Source organism: Idiotropiscis lumnitzeri, chromosome 1, assembly GCF_059441095.1.
Source record: "Idiotropiscis lumnitzeri isolate Australia: NSW breed Sydney's pygmy pipehorse chromosome 1, RoL_Ilum_1.0, whole genome shotgun sequence".
Taxonomy (NCBI): Eukaryota; Metazoa; Chordata; class Actinopteri; order Syngnathiformes; family Syngnathidae; genus Idiotropiscis; species Idiotropiscis lumnitzeri.
Genome location: NC_142391.1, coordinates 8,423,472 through 8,445,725, shown reverse-complemented (window position 1 = coordinate 8,445,725; position 22,254 = coordinate 8,423,472). Strand labels below are relative to the sequence as shown.

The window sequence follows — 22,254 nt, the reverse complement described above, 5'->3', positions numbered from 1 at the left end:
CTGTCAACATCTCACAATTAGAAATGGTTTCTCAGCATCTCTGAACGGACTAAAAGCTCCAATATTTCAAACCATTTATCCGTTCCCTACAGCAGCCCCTCCTCCATCCATCCTTAGCTGCCGCGAGCTGTTGTCGTCATGGTTACCGTGTCCTCAGCGTCGCCTTGCCCTGCAGTAGTAGAAAATGTCTTTTTTTTTTTTTTTCCACACACGTACTCTTGGTAGTCATAAACCCTCTTGCTCATTGAGAGTTTCATTCATAACGCTTTTGTCTTCAAGTTTGCCTCATTCATCATTTGTCAGGCTGGGAGAGGGTCGGTGATTAATTCACAAGCTCCAGAGCCCAAAACCTTTTAAAGGCCACGGTGGTATTTGACCGGGGCAACCAAAATGGAGACGAATGTCCGCTCTGGTGCCGGACAGGAGCACTCGTCCGTCAGTAGTGTGTATGAAAGCTGCTTTACGCCACTGTTTCCTGCGCAAACGCGGTCTCGCCGTCCTTGCAACCACTCCTCACAAAGATGAGGAGCACAGTTGCCATAGTTTCACACTTCTCCCTCTCAGGGTTGACCGAGGAGAACGTGGCGACCGGTTGCTCTTGTCTATGAATATGGAGGCTTATGCGCCTGGCTTTGTTACACAAACCCACCCCAAAATATATTTTTTTGTCTATTTTGATTCCGTTCTTTGAAGTCACTCTGTTGCTGCTCATCCCTAACATCTATTGCTGAAATCAGGAGAAAAATAAGCAGTTGACTCTGGTTACCGTGGCAACAACAGTAAAACATACATGAAAGCTTGATTGTTCTGTAATTATTATGCAAACATCTTTGGCATTCAGCGCTTTTAATCTCCACAACAAGATCTGGTTCCTCTCACTCTGTTTTGGGGGGCGGTTCTGTCTCATGAAAAGTCCAAGCCCCGCTTTCACTGCTGTGACGACCCGTTGCGGAGTCAGGTCTTGCAATGCAGCGAGCGCCTATGTGGATACTTTCTCCATATATTAATCAACTTTTTCAACCTTTCTAACGGTTTTATTTCCCAAAAATTGCCGATCAGCAAAGCTAGTGACTTTTATGGCTAAAGAATTCTGGACACTTCACTCGTCTTTATAGTGACTGCAACTTAATGGCGCTTGTGCTTTTGCCGATTTCTTACCATATAATACAACTTTATTTATATAGTGCACTTCACAACAGCTGGAGCTGTAACGAAGCACTTTCCATATGGTATAATATAAATTAGCAGGAAATTAGGACACAAATTAAAACACGTAAACGCATATAGTAGATACCAGAAGAACAGCGACAGTCTCATGTTGTCTCTTAGCTGCTTTTAGTGTGTGACTATACATTTTTTTTTTAAAGGATGTGATCATTCATCTTTTGTTTATTTATTTATTTATTTTTTGCACCCATATAGAAACTTGACCATGTCTGCTGGATGTGATGTATTTAGTAGGTCAAATGTACAGTAATATATACTTGTTGGCTGCTAACCCCCATTTGTCGTGGAAAACTCTTATTGGTGGTTTAGCCCCATTTTTATTTTTGTTCATGAATATTTGGGTTAAAAAAATGCATTCTTCAATGCATTTAAAATGGGCGCTAATTATATGCCAATTTTTGCTTTTCGCAGGCGGGCCCGTTCCCCATCTCTAGCATGCGCCCAAAGTATTCTGATTTTAAATAACAACTAATCTCATACTATTATTATATTAGTGGATTCACTGACTTGCAATTCCTAACGTGAAGAATTGACTTTTTTTATGCACCTTTTTTCTCTTCACTCATGTCAGTGGTGTGACCAAGTAGTCGTTTCTGCCAGCTTTAGTAAATATTTGCACTGAATTGCTCAACGTAGGTGTTGTGTTGTGATTTCATAAGAAGCATATAATATCCTTGTGTACGCTGTTTGTGTGTTTTCTTTGGCAAGTTTCTCGAGCATGCAATGCAAGGTGGGTAGCAGGAAGTATTGGTTCCTATTTCAGTCTGATTGTGAACAAAAAAAGTAAGTGGAAGAAGGCACAATCTGAGATCAGTTTAAGCAAGTTTATTTTGTGATGTCATTGTTTGCTTGCAAATCGGCACAGCAGTCTGCTATCTTAGTTTACACTCTAATATCATCATCGTCATCCTCCTTCCCTCCATCCATACTGCCCAGCCTCGTGTTTAACTTGCTGACCCACCTCTCATTTTACAGCAATCCTTGTTGTTGCGCTATTAATAATCCAGATTGCCCGCACAGGATTTCCTGTAGCATCCGCGCTAATCCCACGCGCATTTCCTGTGACTTTTCCGTGGAAGTTTCCTAGCCAATAATGTGGCCCGTTTGTCCGTTTGCAGCTGTCACTCACCGATCGGCGTTGCGCACATGTGGCGGTGAAGATGAGGGAGCAGATGGAGCGTCCTGTTAAATGAAGGGTATTAACCCGGCGTTGTAGACGAGACCAAAGGGGTGAATAGGTGAACACGTGTCGCAGAAGAGCTTCCTGTCTAAAATGTCCAACCAAGCCTCGAGATTAAGGAATCATGAGACCAAATGGAAGACGGTTCTGTCCTTTGGTGCTCGTCTCTTTCGGTGGAGGACTCTGATTTTAAATCGATATAATTTTTTGTGACAGTTAGGTTTTTGCTTGATAGTTTTGTTGCATTTGTATGTGGTCCTTATTGTTGCTGTTATGTCAATGTTCAATAGTCTTGATCAGGCGTAGGCAAACTACGGCCCGGGGGCCACATGCGGCCCGTTAAACGTTTTAATCCGGCCCGCCGAACTTGAAAAAAATTAAATGAATAAACCATGTTAATGTTTTATTTTCTAAATACTGTGATGTGTCAAAGACAGATATTTTGTTGTAATGCTTTCGTTCATTTTCATTTAAAATTAAAAGTTGTTTTTTTTTCTCCAATGAGGTGAGGTTACCAAAACACCCCGCCCATCTGCTCAAATTTTAGAACCCATTGTGGCCCGCCAATCAAAAAGTTTGCCCACCCCTGGTCGAGATAAATATTCTGCTCTCCAGAAAGGAACATAACAAAAAAAAAACTTTGAATTTTTTTTATTTATTATTTATTTTATGCAAGCATACCAAATGAAGTCTAGTCTCTAAAGAGTAAAGCAACCAGACTTAAAACGATGTTGAGAATTAGATTAAGTAGTGAGAGGTAAATACTTTCTTACTTTTATTGCAGTGCAACACAGCAAGCAGCTTTCCTTGACTCAGCCCTCTCCCCTCACTTGGTCTCCGCTTATGACTTCTCAATGCAGTTTAAACCTCTTTTCAACCGCTTCAGGCTATGCTTTTATTAAAGCGCCTTGATTTAATGTTCGGAGGATTGCATTTGGTGCAGGGGAACTGTCTGTGCCGTTGTCTTCTCCTCCTCCTCTCCCTCCTACTCTTGACTTCCTCCATCGTCTACAGCAGTGTGGTATGGGTACTACGAGTGTTACACGGGCTTCCGCTTGCAAAAGGATCGCTTGCGGAGTACCGTTCAGTTGTATTTAGCTTTTAATGCGGTTGCATTTCATATTTTATTTTGTTTTTTAGCCCAATGTTAATATTTAAACTCTGCATAATATTACAGTGGCTTACATCACTACTGGGTTTTAATGTTAGTCAAGTATTTATTTATTTTTTTTTATGTAAAAAGTTTGAGAACCACTGCTCTATAGTTTCCACTCACTCGCTTTCTCAGTTTTGCTGCGTTGCCCGAGCGCAAATCATTTCTTTGTACGACACAGGATTATTATTTATCTAATTCTTTAATTCCAGCAAAAGTGAAAAATTGAAAAAAATGTGCACCGCCCTTTTTCTGTTTGACTTGACTGCTGGTTGAAGCTCCTTTGTGGTATACCAAAAATGATAAGACAGCAGGGCCCGACCGTTCATGAATGTAGGACGATCTTTTGAATTTTTGGGGAAATCTTAATATCTGACTATGAAACCTGCAAAACCTGTGCACGTTCATGTTTGGTGCAGCTATGAATGTGAAGAGTAGAATAAAAAAAATAAAAACAAACGAACTTTACCCCGCCATTCCGTTCAGCTGAAAATGATGTGATCAGGCCCGATTTCCGATCATGTGATTGAGATTGGGCCCGATTTCCGATCATGTGATCGCGATCGGTACGTCCCTATTGAAAATAATAAACAAGTCAGCCATTAAGCAAATACGCCAGCACTCTTTGCTTCATTGCAGCATTTATAGACAAAAAGGAAGGGTGGGGGTTGTTTTTTTTTGAGGGGTTGGTGATTGGGTGAGGGTTGCTGCGTGCAGAGTTTCAGACTGATAAATAGAGAGAGACATTAGCGCCTCTCGCCTGACATGTCCTGGTGCCAGCCCGCGCAAGTGTCTGGACCCAAGACGCACCCACGGGATCATCTTTCGTAGAAGTCGACAACATTGGGTCGAAGTCAGCGCGCTTCACACAAGATAGGTTTACGAACACACCCAAATATATTGCAACCTCTGAAAAGTCCAACAAAATCTGTTCAGTCACTCTGTTCGTTTTTAATTATGAACTTTTCTGCGATAAGGAAAAATTTCCAAGATTTATTTATTTATTTTTTGTGTGAAGTTTCAGTTTCATTGGGTTCGTTCTTTTAACATGTACAAGTGAATTTTCTGCACCAAGAATATTTATGTTTTGCGAGTGACATTTTTTTTTTTTTCCAACTACGAAGCGTTCAGTGAATGCGAGTTCAGTTCCTCTAACGACAGAGCATGTTTGACTCCTGGTCACTGCACAATTTCCCAGCCACTACTGTGCCAATGCCAATAAAACTGTTTGAGGAAGGGCATCTGATGTGTAAAAGCTGTGCCACACAAATCATGCTGTTGTGATCCCTGAAAGTCACGCGAGTGTTTATATTGTTGCGGAACACAATATCCTGTGTGGTGCTTGAAACGTGTTGAAATGCTGTAAAACTCCTGGAAACATAGGGAGCTCTGCTGTGAAAACACCTGGCAGTGAATGAGTTAAATATCGAAGATTCTTTTGTTAGCAAACAAGTTTGGAAACTGTTCTTTCTGAGCATCAACTTACAAGGAATTTTTTTTTCTCTATAGAACCAGTACTAAGAAAATAAATGCGGGATTGGTCAGATGGAAGAAAATGTGATCAGATTTCCCAAGTAAAACTACTACTTTGGACTTCACTTGATTGAAAGTTGTTTGCAGAATAACACTGTCATCTAGTGGTGTTTTGTAGGTATTGCTGAAATTGTTTAAAGAAAGTGCACAGTTAACTGCGCTATTTACTCGAGCAAAGGTACTAAATGCTACCGCGGGAATAATTGCCTCTAGATGCCACAAGATGGCGGCAAATGACCGCTTATGGCAAAATTGTTGAAATTGTATCATTAGCATCAAGATGCCACCAGATGGCGCCAAAGCAGTTATATTACGTTGGCTTGAACACAAAAAAGCTCCTAGTTTTCAGCGAATAATTGAGGATACGTTAAAAAAAATGTATTAACATTGACAAATGCGAACTGCGAATATACGGAGTTCTTAATTGATATTTAATTGTATTCTTCTGAGCAGAACGAGCCTCTCGATTTACACGTTTTCTTAGAATTTTGCGGCATGTTTTTCCCAGAAAAATGTTGGTTGACTTCCTCATTGTTCCACTTTTGGAGAACTCCACCCGTTGTGGGTTTGAATTTGATACAAGCAATGCGGTCTGTGGGATGTGCTGCAAATTTGAAGGAGGTCAGACAGGGTGGAGAGAGACATCAAGTATGAATCCTTTAAAAAAATAGATTGGCAATTTGTGAAAGCTCAGAATGATTTCGTATTGGATCTCACGAGATTGTGTCGGTGATCTGTGATTTAAAACTTTAGTTACGCCTTTTATCTTCAGTATGTGTTTGCCGCCGTAGACAAAGTCCAGCATGGACTTTTTAGGCAGTGGAAGGACAATCAAGCGCACTGTTTGGCTACATGTTTAGACGATCTTGTCCTTTTGTGTTTACTTTAATGGCCTGTTGGCTGCTCTCTGTTCCAACTGTCAAGCGTTGAAAACCTACAGAAAAAGAGGAAGCGGCGTCAAAGACAGCCGCGGATAAATGTTGTAATTGTATGTTATTCATTGTGCTATTATGCTGCAAGTCCGCCATTGACTTGTTCTCCTGTACATTGTCTCCTTTGTGCCAAGCTTGCTTTAATGAGCGCTTCCACGGACTGTGAGTTTACAAGTAAGCATGCCCTTACTTGGCCAACCTGTTTCTGTTAAGGCTCGACTGTAAAGTGTGGCACTGGCCTCTTGGGTCTCGGATGTATTTTTAAAAGGTTTTTTCCAACAAGATCTTGTGTTCTTTAGCATGGCTTGTTGAAGATGGGACAACCCCCGGGAATTAAGAATTTATTTGCTCTCATTTTTCTATTTCACTTGTGTTTTTTTTCCAATCTAGACTTAAATATTTTACAAGTGCTTGTCCTTTCCAAAGCCATATTAGAAACAAATCATACATAGGAATTTAGAATTAGGCCATTTGCTTTGTGACGTTCTACAATTGGTACCTCTCGTTTTTGACCAGTTCTTGTGAATTCAGTCACAGTACACTTCGGTGGTTAAAAACCTCACTTCCCATTTTGCCGTAGCTGTGTGTGTGCGTATGCAAAGCCAGTGAGCTAACACATGTTGGCCAACTCAAACGTTGTGCCGTCGTAAGCCGGTACGTGCTGGCTCCAAGTGACATGGGAATATCTGGACATGTGGAGCTTCCTATTCCGCACCAAAACATGCAAGAGAGAGGCAAGTGGCAGTTTTTTTTGGGTTCGATTTTAGCGTGTTTTACGTGAGAAATGTTCAGTGTGACCCTTTTGTATAGTCTGTGTCTCTGTGTGTGTGATATGGGCACCTGATATGTGATGCCATTGTAAAAAGTAGCCTATTAACTTGAACATGTCAAACAGAAATGGTGCTGAGGAGGCAGGCACAGTCCAAATGAAGACGTATAAATCATTTTTATTATCTTGTCTGTTCATTCGTCAGTTATCAGCCTACTTCCTGGTTCACAAACGATGATGTAAGGCAGGAGTGTCAAACTCATTTTAGCTCAGGGGCCGCAAGGAAGAAAATCTATGACTAAGTGGGCTGGAGCAGTGAAATAATGATCTATAATATAAAACAATTGGCGTCAATATTACGCAGATTATCGCTATTTGCATGCTATCCTGGTATTACCAGTAGTTTAATGTGTCATGTTTAACATTTAACATAACATTTATGTTGTACTATGTTTTTTTTTTTGTTTTTTTTTCAATAAAACCAGGTTGCATTTTAAATAGTGACATCCAGGTCAATTCCATATTCGACTTTGTCTCCTCAACTGGAATTGCTTGTAAATATCAAGAATAACACTGAAAGAAAGGTTTGCGGATTGACCGACACATTGAATTTTACGGGGGGGGGGGGGGGGTAAATGAAACCAGGTTGCGTTTTAAATGGTGAAAAGGTCTGAGGTTATGGTAAAAATCCGTAGAATTAAGTTTATAGATGTATTTTGTGAACAACTAACTTTGGCCATTTGGTGAATTTGGGACGGTTGTTTATTCAGTAGGGCCGTAGTACTTATTTTTATACTTTACCAAATCTGCTCACGGGCCAGATCCGGCTCACGGGCTGTATGTTTGACACCCCTGATGTTCGGGCTTACATTGCAGGGGGGAACCATTTTTGATTTTCGGGTGACTCTTTCATTCCCTTTTGCGATCCAAAACTATTGCGATCTTGGTTGAACAGCTAGAAATAAGTCGATACAATTACTTACCTGCTACGCCAAGTAGCCAACGCCTGCTCCTTTTTGACTTTTTAATGGAAACTGGCTGTGTCGTACAAGTCCCGGTGCCCCCAGACCGCAATGATCGAAGCCGGTCCAGCTGTAAAGATTCGGCTGAATATACGTAACTGGAATTTCACGTAACTTACCCTGAATGATGATGCTCGTTCTTTTTTTTTTTTTTTTGCCTTAAATAAAATGGTTTGGGGACTTTTTACCATGTCAAAAGATGCAGAAACGCTATTACATTGCGATAGGATGGTCACAGGCGTGGCAGCTTGTCTGTGCAAAAGGCTTCATGACACGTGACGAGGCTAAAAGTAAATTAGCGCTCACGGATACACTACGGCAGCACAAAACGACCCTGGCGTGAACAAACTTCTTTGCTCTAATGTCTTTTCGATGCTGTCATTGATAGATCACGCAAATTGTGAGATCGACTGATTTATACACTCGATCAACTCGATGTTAAGTGTCATTTTGAGGGAGTGTTGTAATCATACAAATATAGTGTGATGCAGATTATGCAACTCCTCCTGTGCTCTCGGGTGTGCCATGCGCCACCATTGTGTGTTTGACTTTGATGATCTTTGAATAGCGGCTTCTGCTCGCAGGTTGAGCTTATGTAGCCGGAAGGAAGTGAAGTCAGTTTAAGAAGAGAGAGAGGAAATGAGCGAGAGAGAGAGAGAGAGCAAGCGACTTCCTGTTCTGTCTTGTCCTCTCCTGTCTTACCACCCCAGCCTCTGTCTCTCGCCACGTGTGTGTCTGTGTGCTCAATGATTAACCAAAACCGAACAAAAATAAAAATAATAATGTCAACTCTCCATTCCAACACCACTTAGAACAAGTCTCATATCACGTGGATAGAGAAGGACTTTGCCCATATTAGTGCCCAGGTAAGTCACTTTGCACCTGCGTTGCTCCCCCCTAAATGAGACTATGTCATAATATATAATATTCATATGCTGAGATCTGCCCTGACAGCATTTGCCATATTTATGTGTCTCCATTTTTAGATACCACATAATGTTTTGTCGTGGTTTTCAATTAAAAAAAAAAATCATCTGGTCACTATTAAAGCTATGATATTTAGTTATTGTTTGCCAAAATAATGCCGACACCCAAAAAATTATGTGGATTTTCCATTCGCTTGCATCATTTGTAGAATCGATTATCCTTTTGATTATTCCGTCTAATACTCTGATCTGTTGAGGTTGATTTTTAAGAGACGGGACAAGCAGGAATAGACAATTAGAAGACCTCATGGGAAAATTCCCATTAAGTGGTCCTCGTTGGTTTTATTGATGTCTATTCTTCACATATGTTCCTATCATTCATACAACCGTGTTTCGGTTGAACCTTCTCGGGTGCAGGAGTGTAAGAATGAAGGCAATCGCTTCCTTCCTGTTTGCCTACTTGTGATTGGTGTTCCCCATCTCTCGCTCAGTCAGTCAGAGGAGCACAACACAAGAGTCAGAAAAGCGCGTCGAGTGTCACCACTTGGGGACATGGGCCCCGGGGCGAGATTTAAACTGAGTCGCTTTCTCCCCTTCTACCTGTCGAAAAAAACAAAAGGCTTGGCGGCGGCGGCAGACACTCTGCCTGCACTGAAACGCTGGACACTGGTAACCATGGCAACATGTAATTTAAAGTTCTGTTAATCATGTTGATTTTTGTGGTCGTGCTTGTGGGTTAAAGCTGCTTCCTGCTGTTGTTATTTATCACGAGGAAGCTCTTTAATCAGTGTTTCTCTCTGATAAAAGTTTAATAGCGTCACTTGACTATTTAACACGACAGTTGGCCAATCCTTTGTTTTCCGATTGTATTCTATTTCGATACATATGATTTAGTGTTATTGACCCAAGGTATTCACCATTTTGGTGTTGAATAAATAAATAAAAACATCGATCCATGCATTATCTGAACCGCTCATCCTACTACTACTAGGCCTCATTAAAAATAAACATGATGAAGGCTACCAGGCAATTTCTGTAAGCTTGTTTGCATGTTTATGAGGTTTATAGGTTTATGTTAATGCTTAGAGTGCATTATGATTGTGTTGCTACCCATTAACTGCAGGTCCTGGAAGTTTATTTGCTAACTCAATTTGGGTTGTCTGATGACTTTTTCTATTATGCTAGTTTATGCGCATACTTAACACATTTTCCTGCTTTTATCAACTGAGTAAATATAGAATGTTGTTATTATTGTAATTCAGTGCAGGACCAAGTTTTTTTTCCCCTTGTTGATTGAATGCATTACAGGCAACACTTTCTTTTTTGCATGTCTGTACCTATATTTTGTCATGTGAATTTTTGCTTTTGCAATTTTATCTTTCATTAATTTAATATTTTTTCTTGTTTTTTTTAAGGGGAAAAAAAAATCCTTTTCAATGTCAGTTGATATAAGGTACTTTAAGGGTGATAATTTTTTCAGGTGTATCACCCGGCCCTATTTGCCACCTTCATAGTGTCCTGTTTTACAGTTAACAGTTGAACCTATACTATTTAGCACTTCAGTTCAGAACAAAGTCTAAAATTCAGGGAGTAGTCGGTTTTATTTTTCTCTTTTTAAATTTATTGCGAATGAATCCCAAAGCAAAGTGAGTCGTTTGCATTTTATTTTGAACTTTCATATTGTATTGACGAGTGACCCTTTGTCAGAAATAAACAAAATGTACTTCTTTAAAATTCATTCGTATATTTAATAGAAATGTTGTGTATAAAATATTAAATTTCCTGGTATCGTTGACTTGGTATTAGTGCTGGTTGAGCACTGTGGTATTCAATACACACAAAAAGTGCCTGAATGTTTAAAAACAAACAAAGATATTTTCATGGACCTCTAGCGGGAGACGCTTGTCAACTAGTTGTACTTGTACCACACTTTAACAATCATTGGTGTAAATCATTGGTACCTTTTTTTTTAATTATTTTCTTTTGTCACATATAGGACGATGGCGAAATCAAGGAAATCAACATCACCCATGTGGTCAAAGAGGGTTCGGAAAAAGCAGACGCGTCTCACTTTGAGCTGCTCAAAGTGTTGGGTCAGGGTTCCTTTGGGAAGGTAAAGCCTACGAGTTCAAAGGCGCTACTCTTTCCATCCTCTGCGGTCTTTACTGCTCACTCCTGACACTGCTTGTGTTTTACATACTTGAGGTGTTCCTGGTGCGCAAGGTGACCCCTCCTGATGACAACCAGCTCTATGCAATGAAGGTCCTCAAGAAGGCCACTCTCAAAGGTACGAGACAAAATCTTGTGATTGAATGGTGTGATCAGATCAAATGACGCCAATCATTAACAATGTTAACAATTTCCACCGACTGACATCCAATAGATTGGCACCGTTCTGTTAATATAAAGTGCTAAAAAAAAAATAATAATCTGCCACAGTTTTTGTTTCATTTGTATTCATTCTGGCATTTCCATGTCTTGATTTGTACCACTTACCATGGTCGTGGCTCGTACAAAATAGTATTTCAGCAGAGTAGAAACCGCTTTTGCGCTCTTATTCTCACACTAAGGATGTACAGGCTAGTAAACCCGGAATACTCAAATGCTTGTTGTTTTGTTTTAGTTATCTATGATTCTCTGTCGTATCTCATTTATAACCTTGTAGTTACTGGACATGCCGGAATGAAAATGTCAGCATAAGACGGCTCTTGCCTGGCCCCTGCTAGCGTTAATCTGTAGTGTGGTGACTAGTATACGCTACTTTAGAGCAGCCAACTTAAAAAAAACAAATAAATAAAATTAATGGGAAAAAAATCAAATACTTTCTGATGATTGAGGTGCTGCATTAATGTGTTTTTTTTCACCATCACCAGTGCGAGATCGCGTGAGGACCAAGATGGAGAGAAACATCTTGGCTGATGTCAACCACCCGTTCATTGTCAAGCTGCACTACGGTCAGTCAGCAATTGCTCACCCACTCACATTAAAATGTTCCCTTGCGGCATCCTTTTGATAGCGATCAATTTATAAGGTTTTACAGTGTACAGCGGAACCTTTTTTTTTTTTTTTTCACGTCACAAGACGTGTTACAAGGCAACATTTGAGTTAAGAGATTAAGATTCGCCGCTTGAGCAAAGTCAAGGCCAAACCACTTGATTGCACACATCCAACTCACGAATACTACAGTATGTGCGGAAATTACACTTTATAATGCCAGTATTATTTTTGTGTTCTCTTTCATTTTGTTGGCTGTTTTCATACAATATCGTCCTATTTTTCTTTGAATGTCTGGTTGGGGAATTCTACTTGCTTTCTGATGCACCTTTGTTTTGATAGAGATATTATTTTTGATCTGAAAGATAAACTTTTTTGTGATGCTGCCAGGGCTGCACGATATTGTAAAAACAGGCAATATTATTACGATATACCTAAATAAATGGCATTTTTATAGTGTAATAAAAGAAAAACATTTTTCTATCAGCAAAAATAGTGTTCATAATGCTCCTAAATACTCCTGTCCTGTTAAGGTTGCATCTAATTGGTTAGTCAGGTAAAAGTTTTCCTTTAAGTATTAATTTATTGCACATCTTTGTGATACACATATTGCATGTGCCATATTGGCAACAAAAAAAAATCTACAAAAAAAAACATTCATGGAAACCCAGTTGTTCACAGTGTATTCAGACTACTTTTTTTTTCCCACAAAAATCCTTGAATAAGCGGGATTGGTCTGAAATGTATCCTCCATGATGAACACGGAATCACTGTGTATCCAATTTGCAGCTTTCCAGACTGAAGGGAAACTCTACTTGATCCTGGACTTCCTCCGGGGAGGCGACCTCTTCACCCGACTGTCTAAAGAGGTGGGAATTCCCTTAGTGTGTTGATGCTTTTTGTTTTGTTTTCATGCGTCATACTTCCCGAAGCGTATTTCCTTCTGTTTGTGTCTCAGGTGATGTTCACCGAGGAGGATGTCAAGTTTTACCTTGCAGAGCTGGCTCTGGGCCTCGACCACCTCCACAGCTTGGGCATCATGTACAGAGACCTGAAGCCGGAAAAGTAAAATATGTTGAATTTTGAATAACCCAAAGGCATATTTTATTGATTTATTTCCTGTTCCTGGAGAATTTCAACAATCCCAAATGAAATGCTGGGCTCCTCTGTTTGCAACAGTACTGGAATACAAATATAAAAATATGATATAAATATAATATAAATACGAGGGCTGCCGCTATTTTAAGTTTTTTCACAAAAGGTTTGTAAGACTAAATGAAGCTCATCCCCTCACTTCAAAATACTTGCTTGACACCAAGATGCTACAAGAGGCGAGGAAATATTTTTATTAGACATGTCCGGAGCAAAACAGCAACCATGTGAGTTTTCTTGCGAAACAGAACTTTCCAGTAACAATTCAAATCTGCAAATAGATGAATTTGTGAATGCTGGACCACAAATATGCGGGTAGAAATCAGCAAAAGGCTTAAATTGTGCTGTAAAGTCGAATCAAGCAATCCTTCCATGATCACCCATCTTCACTTCTATTTCTATTTTTATAATTTCCACATAAACAGATTTTGCATATTTTTACTCAAAGGCAACTCCACACACCACTACATGCCTGCAATTTTTCATTATCGCTGTTTTGAAGTGTTTTCATGGTATTATTTGTCATGTTGCTGTCCTGCTGTTATTTTGCAGCATTCTCTTGGATGAGGAAGGTCATATCAAACTCACAGGTGAGATAAGAGTGAGAAATGACTCCTGAAGCCTCAAATGCTTAATCGGGTTGTTTATCCATACTGGGGCTAATTCAACCTAACAACAAAACTGTCCTTCTAGATTTTGGTCTGTGCAAAGAGGGCATTGACCACCATGAGAAGGCCTACTCCTTCTGTGGCACTGTAGAGTACATGGCACCTGAGGTGGTCAATCGGGTGGGACACACCCACAGCGCCGACTGGTGGTCATTTGGAGTACTGATGGTGAGGAAGGTGGACGCACTATAGTCCTCCAGTTGAACCTTTAAAGGGAATCAGTTCTGGAAAATTGACTTATTAATGTTTTTATGCACAGTTTCCTGAGTGCCTTGCCACCCATCAAATTGGAAATGGGACAACACAACATATCTTTTGTTAGTTCTGAAAAGTTGCGACCATGTCTTTTCCTGTTCCCTTCCAGTCAAGCAAATTAACGCCCCCACTTTGAGCCTTTCTCCTAAGCCTTATAATGTGAAAGCCAAATGGTAAGCAGAGCTGCATTGTTAGCATTTTTTTTTTTTTTGCAGCGTTAAATTTGCTCAACAATGTTCTAATAATGTTTAGCTAAGTTGTTGATGTGGCGGTGGGGCGCATTTATGTTGTGGGCTATTTTAAGAAACACGCAGAAGGCGAAAGGTTTACTTGGTGGATTAATTTCCCATGCGATAGGTGGACAGGCACTCACCAAACCAAACATTAAAAATTATCGTTTCTATAATAGACTATTTCCAAAAAGTAAAATTTCAGAGTGAACCTAAAACACTGTGATTGTTCCAATTTCAAAATTATTTTACTTGTGAAGCTTACCTTACATTTTTGGTTAATTCTAAAATTTAACCTGAATGCCTAGCATCCCAAAGTAAATTTGACTTATGTATTCCATTGTGATGTATACGAGCATAAATATGCAAGCCAAATGTTTTCTCCTCCAGTTTGAAATGTTGACTGGGTCGCTGCCTTTTCATGGGAAAGACCGCAAAGAAACAATGAACATGATTCTCAAGTGAGTACAGCTGCTCACCCTCACTTGTATTAATGACGATGACAACGATGCTGATGATAAACGTTGACTTATCTCTTGCAGGGCACGTCTGGGAATGCCTCAGTTCCTCAGCGCAGAGGCTCAGTCTTTGCTCAGAGCTCTTTTCAAGAGGAACCCCACCAACAGACTGGGTCGGTTAGCTACTTCACCACACTCAATTGATCAAGTAGGCTGGCTCTGCATGCGTGGCGCAGTCAAATCATTAAATAGGCTTGAGAAATTTATTCCTGTAAAGTTCAAGTGTATTGGAAATTGGAGGAAAAAAAGTATGTAAAATCAGGCTTCAAAGTCATGAATCAGTCATTGCTTGTTTTCAGCAATCATTTTCAACATGTGTAATGTATCAAGTCTTTAAGTTTGATGCATTAAATAATAAGAGAATGCTCATTTACATTAACAAAACTAAGGCAGTATAAAAAATGTAATAAAATTTTAATTACAAAAGCTTGCATTTTCCTCTGCCTCACAATCAAGAGGCAGAAGTGCTAACAGATGGAACACCTTACGAGTGAAAAGAATGAATCACCATCATGTGCGTGAAACCTAAGTAGTATTACAATGCCATACTTCTAAGGCAGACATTCACATTACCTTAATTAATAATTTCATGATTAAAATGTATTTTTTATTTGACATCAGCAGTGCTGTATATTAACATAAATTGATTCCTCTATAACATTTTGACAATTTTTATGGTTTCTACGTAGGCTCGGGTCCCGATGGAGCAGAGGAGATAAAACGTCATGGATGGTTTTCCAACATTGACTGGAATGTGAGTTTTTTTTGTTTTTGTTTTGTTTTTTTGTCTCGCCAAATATTTTGTTTCTGATGGTTATAGTATTCGTTTATTTATATATTATGTAATTTGTTCATTTTATTTACATTTATTTATTTTTTTATTTTTTTTACATTTTCATTTTATTCAATTATGTACTTGGTTGGAGTCGTCGCTGTTAATATTGAACAGAACTAAATGATCTTTAATCCACAGGAGAGTAAATCAATTTACAGCACAGTGAAACTTTGCAAATCAACTGTTTTTTTTTTCATTGAAAAACTCATTTCACTCCTACCAGAAACTGTTCCGCAGAGAAGTAAAACCCCCTTTCAAACCGGCGGTGGCGCGTCCCGATGACACGTTCTACTTTGACTCAGAGTTCACTTCCCGCACCCCTAAAGGTAAAAGGAGTGCGGAACACCTTGGAAACCTGAGTCTTTTTTTTTTTTTAATTCTTTTTTCATCGTCATGATTTCTCTAGACTCTCCCGGCGTGCCGCCGAGTGCCGGCGCTCACCAGCTGTTCCGAGGCTTCAGCTTTATCGCATCAAGTCTGTTGGAGGAGGAAGGTTCAGTGGAGCCTGTGCAGCCTCCGCCGCACCCGGTGGTCCAGGTAAGCAGGCACTTGAAAGTGAGCGGAGTCAAAAAGACTTGAGACGCAGAGGCTCCTCGGGTTAGCAGCAGCCCTGAATGACAGCGTTTTGAATTTACAAACGTTGTGCAATGATCTACTGTAATTTGAGCAGCATCGTAACAGTAGTTGGTCGTGGGGCACATTAAGGCATGCTCAGTTCACTTCATTCTTTTCATAGTTGTGGCCTTGAATTGTTTTTCGAATCGCAAAAGTGGAGCGCTGACTCAATGCTAGTACATAATGCCAAACGAGCTGGCAAAACCTGTCCCCAATTGCTACACATACAATAGGGATTACACATAAAACACAATAGATAATGAGGATACTTCTGATTGTATTCATAGTACAAATAATAATTACAAAATAATTTTAAATGTATGAATTATTATAACCTTGTAATGCATTCCATGTTCACTTAAATCAGGCGTGGGCAAACTACGGGCCGGGGGCCACATGCGGCCCGTTAAACGTTTTAATCCGACCCGCCGAATTTGAAAAATAATTAAATGAATAAACCTTGTTCATGTTTTATTTTCTAAATACTCTGGAGTGTCAAGCACAGATATTTTGTTGTAATGCTTCATTTTCATTTAAAATTAAATGTATTTTTTTTTTCTCCCATGAGGTAAGGTTACCAAAACATTCCATCCATCTGCTCCATTGTGGCCCGCCAATCAGAAAGTTTGCCCTCCTCTGGTTTAAAGGGACAGTATGTAGAATGTTTTGATTTTTTTTTTTTTTTCAATGGTCATTCATTGGAAAAAAAAAACACAAATTTCAGTGATATATGAAAAAAAATCACATCAACGGACATTTTTTGAAATATAATCATAGGTCTAGTAATCGCTAAATATATGGCATGAGTCGTGCCTTACCGTATGGATGCTGACATGTCTCACCTCCATCTTTCATTTTTGGAGACCCAAAGATCAAATGTGCTCGTTCAACGACTATAGCATGTGTAATAAATGCAACCATTGGATGCCACACACTGTTCCTTTACGTTTTTTGTTTTTGAATAACATTGTGTAAAATGTATGTTTGTTCCATTTTCAATAAAAGTGTATTAATGTTGGGTTAAAATGAAACACATTTTCATCAAAATTCCAAGACTTTCTCATATCTGTAATGCGTATCGGAAGTACTTGTACTCAGTTTAAAAAAACAAAGTGATAATTGCTAATTATGTCAAAAATAATCCTTTCCTGTCCGCTTTCAGCAACTCCACGGCAAGAACTTGTTGTTCAGCGATGGCTATGTACTGAAAGAGGACATCGGCATGGGCTCCTTCTCTGTGTGCAAGCGATGTATCCACAAGGCCACTAACACGGAATACGCCGTCAAGGTACACGCAGCTCACCGAATGACTCACTTGACCTGCGTCAAGGCTAGTGCAATGCAAATTTCTGACCTTGTTTTTGTGATTAACAGATGATTGACAAGACCAGCACAGACCCGTCCGAGGAGATTGAGATCCTGCTTCGATACGGACAGCATCCCAATATCATAACGCTGAAGGATGTGAGGATAATCACATGCACAATCATCACATTTAGAGAGGTGGAAAAAGTACTTTGTAGAAGTGCATATACTTGTGTAACCAAAAACATCTAGTAAAAGTAGAAGTACTGATTCCGCTTTTCTGCTTATAGGAACAGACTCAATTAACAAAGAAATTCATTTTTCCCGTTTTAAAGACTGTGACTTGGAAAAAAAAAAAAAAATTTCCCCTTCTGTAACCTTGGTGATCAAACTGACAAGAAAAAATAGCTATCAAGATATATTATGATAGCTTGGCTAAAGTTATGAAATAATAATTCTTCCTAACTTTTCCCCTGTGCGTTCCCAGGTGTACGACACCGGCAAGCAGGTATTCCTGGTGACGGAGCTGATGCGCGGAGGAGAGCTGCTAGATCGCATCCTCAAGCAGAAGTCCTTCTCGGAGAGGGAGGCCAGCGCTGTCTTACACACCATCACCAAGACGGTGGAATATCTGCACTCTCAGGGGGTGAGGATGCGTTAAAAACATTTTTATTTTTTGTGTCTTTTGGTGGGGCTTGGACCGATTAATTGCATTCCCATTTACTTCATTGGAGAAAGAAGTGAGTGTTTTGAGAGACAAGGAGGGTCATGCAACAAATTAAACTTGTAGCACTTTATTTGGTCCCGTGGCACAAGAGGGCATGCTCTGTTACTGCCATACTTAATTGTTTTTCATTTTATTGTTTCATGTTTATAGCCTCATAATGTTTTTCATACAAATATTTGTTGCAATTATATTACTTTTTACTGTGTTAGCGTAGGTTCGTAAAAGACTACAGGGCATTCTAACTTAAGGGTAAATTCACCTTTGGTCGCTGCCGTTTGAACCAAATTACGTTCTAAACTGAAGATCCCTCGTCTTTTTGTAAAGCGGAATTTTTCATTAGATTTTTAACCGATGCTTTTTCTCTCTCTTCTCGTTTCTTTTCTTTCTTTTAGGTGGTGCACCGAGACCTGAAGCCCAGCAACATCCTCTACGTGGACGAGTCGGGGAACCCGGAGTCCATTCGGATCTGCGACTTTGGCTTTGCCAAGCAGCTGCGCGCCAACAATGGCCTACTAATGACCCCGTGCTACACCGCCAACTTTGTGGCTCCTGAGGTGGGTTGTGCAGTATTGTACACTCGTTGTGTAATATTGCTCATATATTTTGTCGTGAATTATAAATGTATTGTTATAGACATTAGCATGTCAATGGCATTTTGTATCAGTTGTTAGCATTGAGCAAAGCTGGGTTTTGCTTTAGTGGGCAATCGTGAAGTGAGTGGAGTTCACTAACACCATACTGTGTTCCTTTCTGACGTTTGCGCGAAAAACTCATAAATCGGATCACTCATATCTCAAGGCGCCAAAATAGGTGAATTTGTGACGAATAGAGACGATTGTGTTTGAGAGCAATGTTGATGTACTTGTCATCTTCAAATACACCTATCAACATTTGTTTTTTTTGTCCTAAAATTTGTTGTTTGGTAGGTGTTGAAGCGTCAAGGCTATGATGAGGGCTGTGATATCTGGAGTTTGGGAGTCTTGTTGTACACCATGCTGGCCGGGTAAATAATAAATCACCCTCAAGACTTTACTGTAACAGTCATTCCCATCCTCACACGATCCTGTTGTCTTGCTTCCTTCTAGTTTTACTCCATTCGCCAACGGACCTGAGGACACTCCCAATGAGATCCTGAACAGGATAGGCAACGGTCACTTTAGTTTGTCCGGAGGCAACTGGGACACAGTTTCCGATGCTGCCAAGGTGTGACTTTACACATAGTTTGCCCCCAGAGAGTTTCACTCTTATTTAAATTGCTCCTCCTTTTTGCAGGACCTCGTCTCCAAGATGCTCCACGTGGACCCACATCAGCGACTGATCGCCAAACAAGTGCTCAGGCACCCGTGGATCGTCCAGAGAGACAAACTCCCAAACAGTCAGCTCCCACACCAGGACCCCAAACTGGTCAAGGTGACTTGGGGCACACTTCATTCTCGCAAGTCGCAAGCTAAATAATTGGCGGTTGGGTTCCATTGATTTTTGGAGCATATCGTTGCTGTTGGGTGAAGTACTTGTCCTGTCAAATTTCAACTTTTCGGAAAATCCCCCCCAAAAAATACATAAATAAAAATGCTGGCTTGATTGATGTCCCCTGATAGTGATTTATTCAATCCTTATTATTCCTTATATTTCTATCATATCGCCTATGATAGAAAACAACACTGACCAAAAAATACATTCAATTGCTAATTCAGTATGCTTAAAAAAAACACACATTTATTATGTTGGGATTGATTAACATAGCACAAACACTGAGCCAGCGGCAGCAGTGCATGGCCATGCCGAGCCACAACCGTGCAAAAATATAGGTGACCATCACGCAGAAATAACAAATAGTTTTGCAATACTTCTCCGAAATAAGTTGCATTCAAGAGCGGCAATGTAATAATTTTCAAGCTATTTTTGACACTTTAAATCTATTAATAGTGCATCAAAATAACAGACCAAATGGGGGCGAGTCATTCGTAATAATTTGTATTTATTTTATTTTTGAAAGTATACAGGGACAGTGCATATTAATCAAACAGTTTCCCGTAAATATGCCAGATTATAGCCAATGGCTAATTTGCATCTGTTATATTAGTGGAAAAAATATGAATTTGACCCTCCTGGACAGAGGGGGTTCCAACCAGAGAACGATGATATGATCCACCAAAAATAAAAATGAGAATCTAGGATGTCAACCACTGAGGGTCCTGCATATCGAAACTCTTATTTGTGTCGCAGGGCGCCATGGCGGCCACATATTCGGCCCTGAAGAACTCTCAGCCCACCCCTGAGCTCAAGCCCATTGAGAGCTCTTTCCTGGCCCAGCGGCGCGTCAAGAAGCTTCCGTCTACCTCCCTGTAGACACTCCGCGCAACCCCGTCTTGGGAGAAAGAAAAGCCACCCAACCAACCAGCTCGCTCGGGAGGGCGCTACCAGCCAAGGAACACTGACTGTGACCCCGAAAATCCCCGGAAAGAACCTATCTTGTGACGGCGACCTGTTCACTATTGTAGTGGAGCAGCCAAAGATGGACGGGGGATTGTTTGTAACTGTGTACGCCTGTGTGTGTGTGTGTGTACGCCGGTGGGTGTGTGTGTGTGTGTGTGCGCACGCTAGCGTTCCTGCATGACCACCATGCCGCACAAGCTCGCTCAGCCATCCCTGGACGTCGTTCAGTTTGCTGCACGTTAATTTGTCTGCCCGTTTTTGTCTGTCTGCATGTGTCTGTGTGTGTGCGCGCGCACGTGCGTAAAGATGAGCTTTACATTAGCGGCTTTATGCTGCTAAATCCGTTTGTGCCGGCAGCACGGCGGCCGCAGTACTGTCCAAAATGCTGTTCAACAGTTTTTGTCCGGGAAGGGGAGGGGTGGGTTAGTAATGTGAATAAAAAGAATTGATATATAAAAATATATATTTCTGCCATAAATGCCTCTTTTGGCTTTGGTACAACCAGAATATGGGAATTCTGGCAAATCTTTGTCCAATCTTTGTTCATGTCAATCTTGTTTCTTTGACAGTGTCAGTTGCATGACTTGCAGTGTGTGCCGATTCTTTTTGTGTTTTATTTGACTCCACATCTCGTACACTGGTGGCTTTCTGTGAAAGAGACTCGGCATGTTCAAACATTTATATTGGCTTTGTGTTTCTTTTTCTTTTTTTTTTTTCCTGATTACATTTTGAATGCTGTTTCCTGTGCTTGGCTGCTTTTGGTGTTGATTTCTTTTGTCCGAGGAAAGCGTCGCTTGAAAATAGTGCAAGACAAGTATGTGTTGAAAAAAAATTAATAATAATAATAAATTCAAAGGTCTTGGTGTTTTGACAAGGAGGCAGAGCAGACTGTTCTCTCCATTGAATCAAGCCCGTTTTATCCCTTCATATATTTTACACTAGTCACAAAAAGCTCGGGGTATTGTGCATTCAGGTGAAATTTCGAGATTAATCTAAAATGCATCATAACATTGACAGATAAACTTAATTTCACAGTCTCTAAACTCATGAAAGCTACTTAATTCACCCGTAAGACCGACACCCCTAAATTTTGGGGGTTAGTGTATCTGTCATGTTACTGCCTGCGAGATCTCACACACAAACTTTCACTGAAGCACTGCTCTGTTTCCATTTAGCTTTTTTTTTTTTTTACTTTCCCTATGACGTCCAATTGCCAGCTTCCCTGAGTAGGTCCTGCTTTCAGCTTTGTGCCTAAAGGCCTACTCGGTGAGGAACGTGTCGAATGTCTTGCGTAAAAGAAGGGAAGAGCTGTGTGGCTGCATAATCGTCCAACCAGCTGTCATACCTCAAAAAAGGGATCATAAAGTTCTTTCATTCTTTTCGTTTTTTGTGTGGTGGCAGAAAAAAAAAAGCATTGTACCTTTGACTAAACGTGCTGTGTCTTATTGTATGATAAAGATGAAGATTTTTATATCTTACAAAATATTAAAGATTCAGTTGCTACAGTAAACTGTCCCTTGTATTCCAGTTATGCTGATGCCATACATTTTTTTGGGGTGGTTTATGTATTTCTAAACTTGAGCGGGCGCTAACAAAATGTATCAGCTTAAACATAGTAACTTTATGAATTTCAGTACCATTTTTTATATTGTTACAGGCTGTTAGTATGCTGCTGTTCAAACCTGGGAGACTAAAAATTATTAAATTTCTGCTATGATATTATTTTCGTACTTTTTGTGCCATTGTTGAGCTGCTACTCCTCCACATTGACAGAAGC

The 22,254-nt window shown here is 40.1% G+C and overlaps 1 protein-coding gene across 4 annotated transcripts in view; it reads left to right on the top strand.

The window, feature by feature from the left end:
* rps6ka1 (ribosomal protein S6 kinase a, polypeptide 1) overlaps window positions 1-21,987 on the top strand; it is a 58,156-nt gene extending 36,169 nt beyond the window's left edge. The window contains exons 1-22 of one of the 4 annotated variants that reach the window (XM_088314688.1): window positions 8,360-8,557; window positions 8,629-8,682; window positions 10,739-10,855; window positions 10,948-11,029; window positions 11,616-11,696; window positions 12,526-12,605; window positions 12,695-12,801; window positions 13,441-13,478; window positions 13,582-13,724; window positions 14,432-14,502; window positions 14,584-14,672; window positions 15,249-15,313; window positions 15,618-15,720; window positions 15,801-15,931; window positions 17,172-17,297; window positions 17,384-17,473; window positions 17,802-17,960; window positions 18,434-18,595; window positions 18,968-19,044; window positions 19,127-19,244; window positions 19,314-19,451; window positions 20,268-21,987. In XM_088314688.1, coding sequence (XP_088170814.1) covers window positions 8,456-8,557; window positions 8,629-8,682; window positions 10,739-10,855; window positions 10,948-11,029; window positions 11,616-11,696; window positions 12,526-12,605; window positions 12,695-12,801; window positions 13,441-13,478; window positions 13,582-13,724; window positions 14,432-14,502; window positions 14,584-14,672; window positions 15,249-15,313; window positions 15,618-15,720; window positions 15,801-15,931; window positions 17,172-17,297; window positions 17,384-17,473; window positions 17,802-17,960; window positions 18,434-18,595; window positions 18,968-19,044; window positions 19,127-19,244; window positions 19,314-19,451; window positions 20,268-20,390 — 2,256 coding nt within the window. In that variant the 5' untranslated portion in view covers window positions 8,360-8,455 and the 3' untranslated portion in view covers window positions 20,391-21,987. Of the gene's footprint in view, window positions 1-8,359; window positions 8,558-8,628; window positions 8,683-9,267; window positions 9,412-10,738; window positions 10,856-10,947; window positions 11,030-11,615; window positions 11,697-12,525; window positions 12,606-12,694; window positions 12,802-13,440; window positions 13,479-13,581; window positions 13,725-14,431; window positions 14,503-14,583; window positions 14,673-15,248; window positions 15,314-15,617; window positions 15,721-15,800; window positions 15,932-17,171; window positions 17,298-17,383; window positions 17,474-17,801; window positions 17,961-18,433; window positions 18,596-18,967; window positions 19,045-19,126; window positions 19,245-19,313; window positions 19,452-20,267 lie in introns of those variants that run through there. The other 3 variants (XM_088314660.1, XM_088314669.1, XM_088314678.1) reach the window with 3 other exon arrangements.
* Window positions 21,988-22,254: the final 267 nt, after the last annotated feature.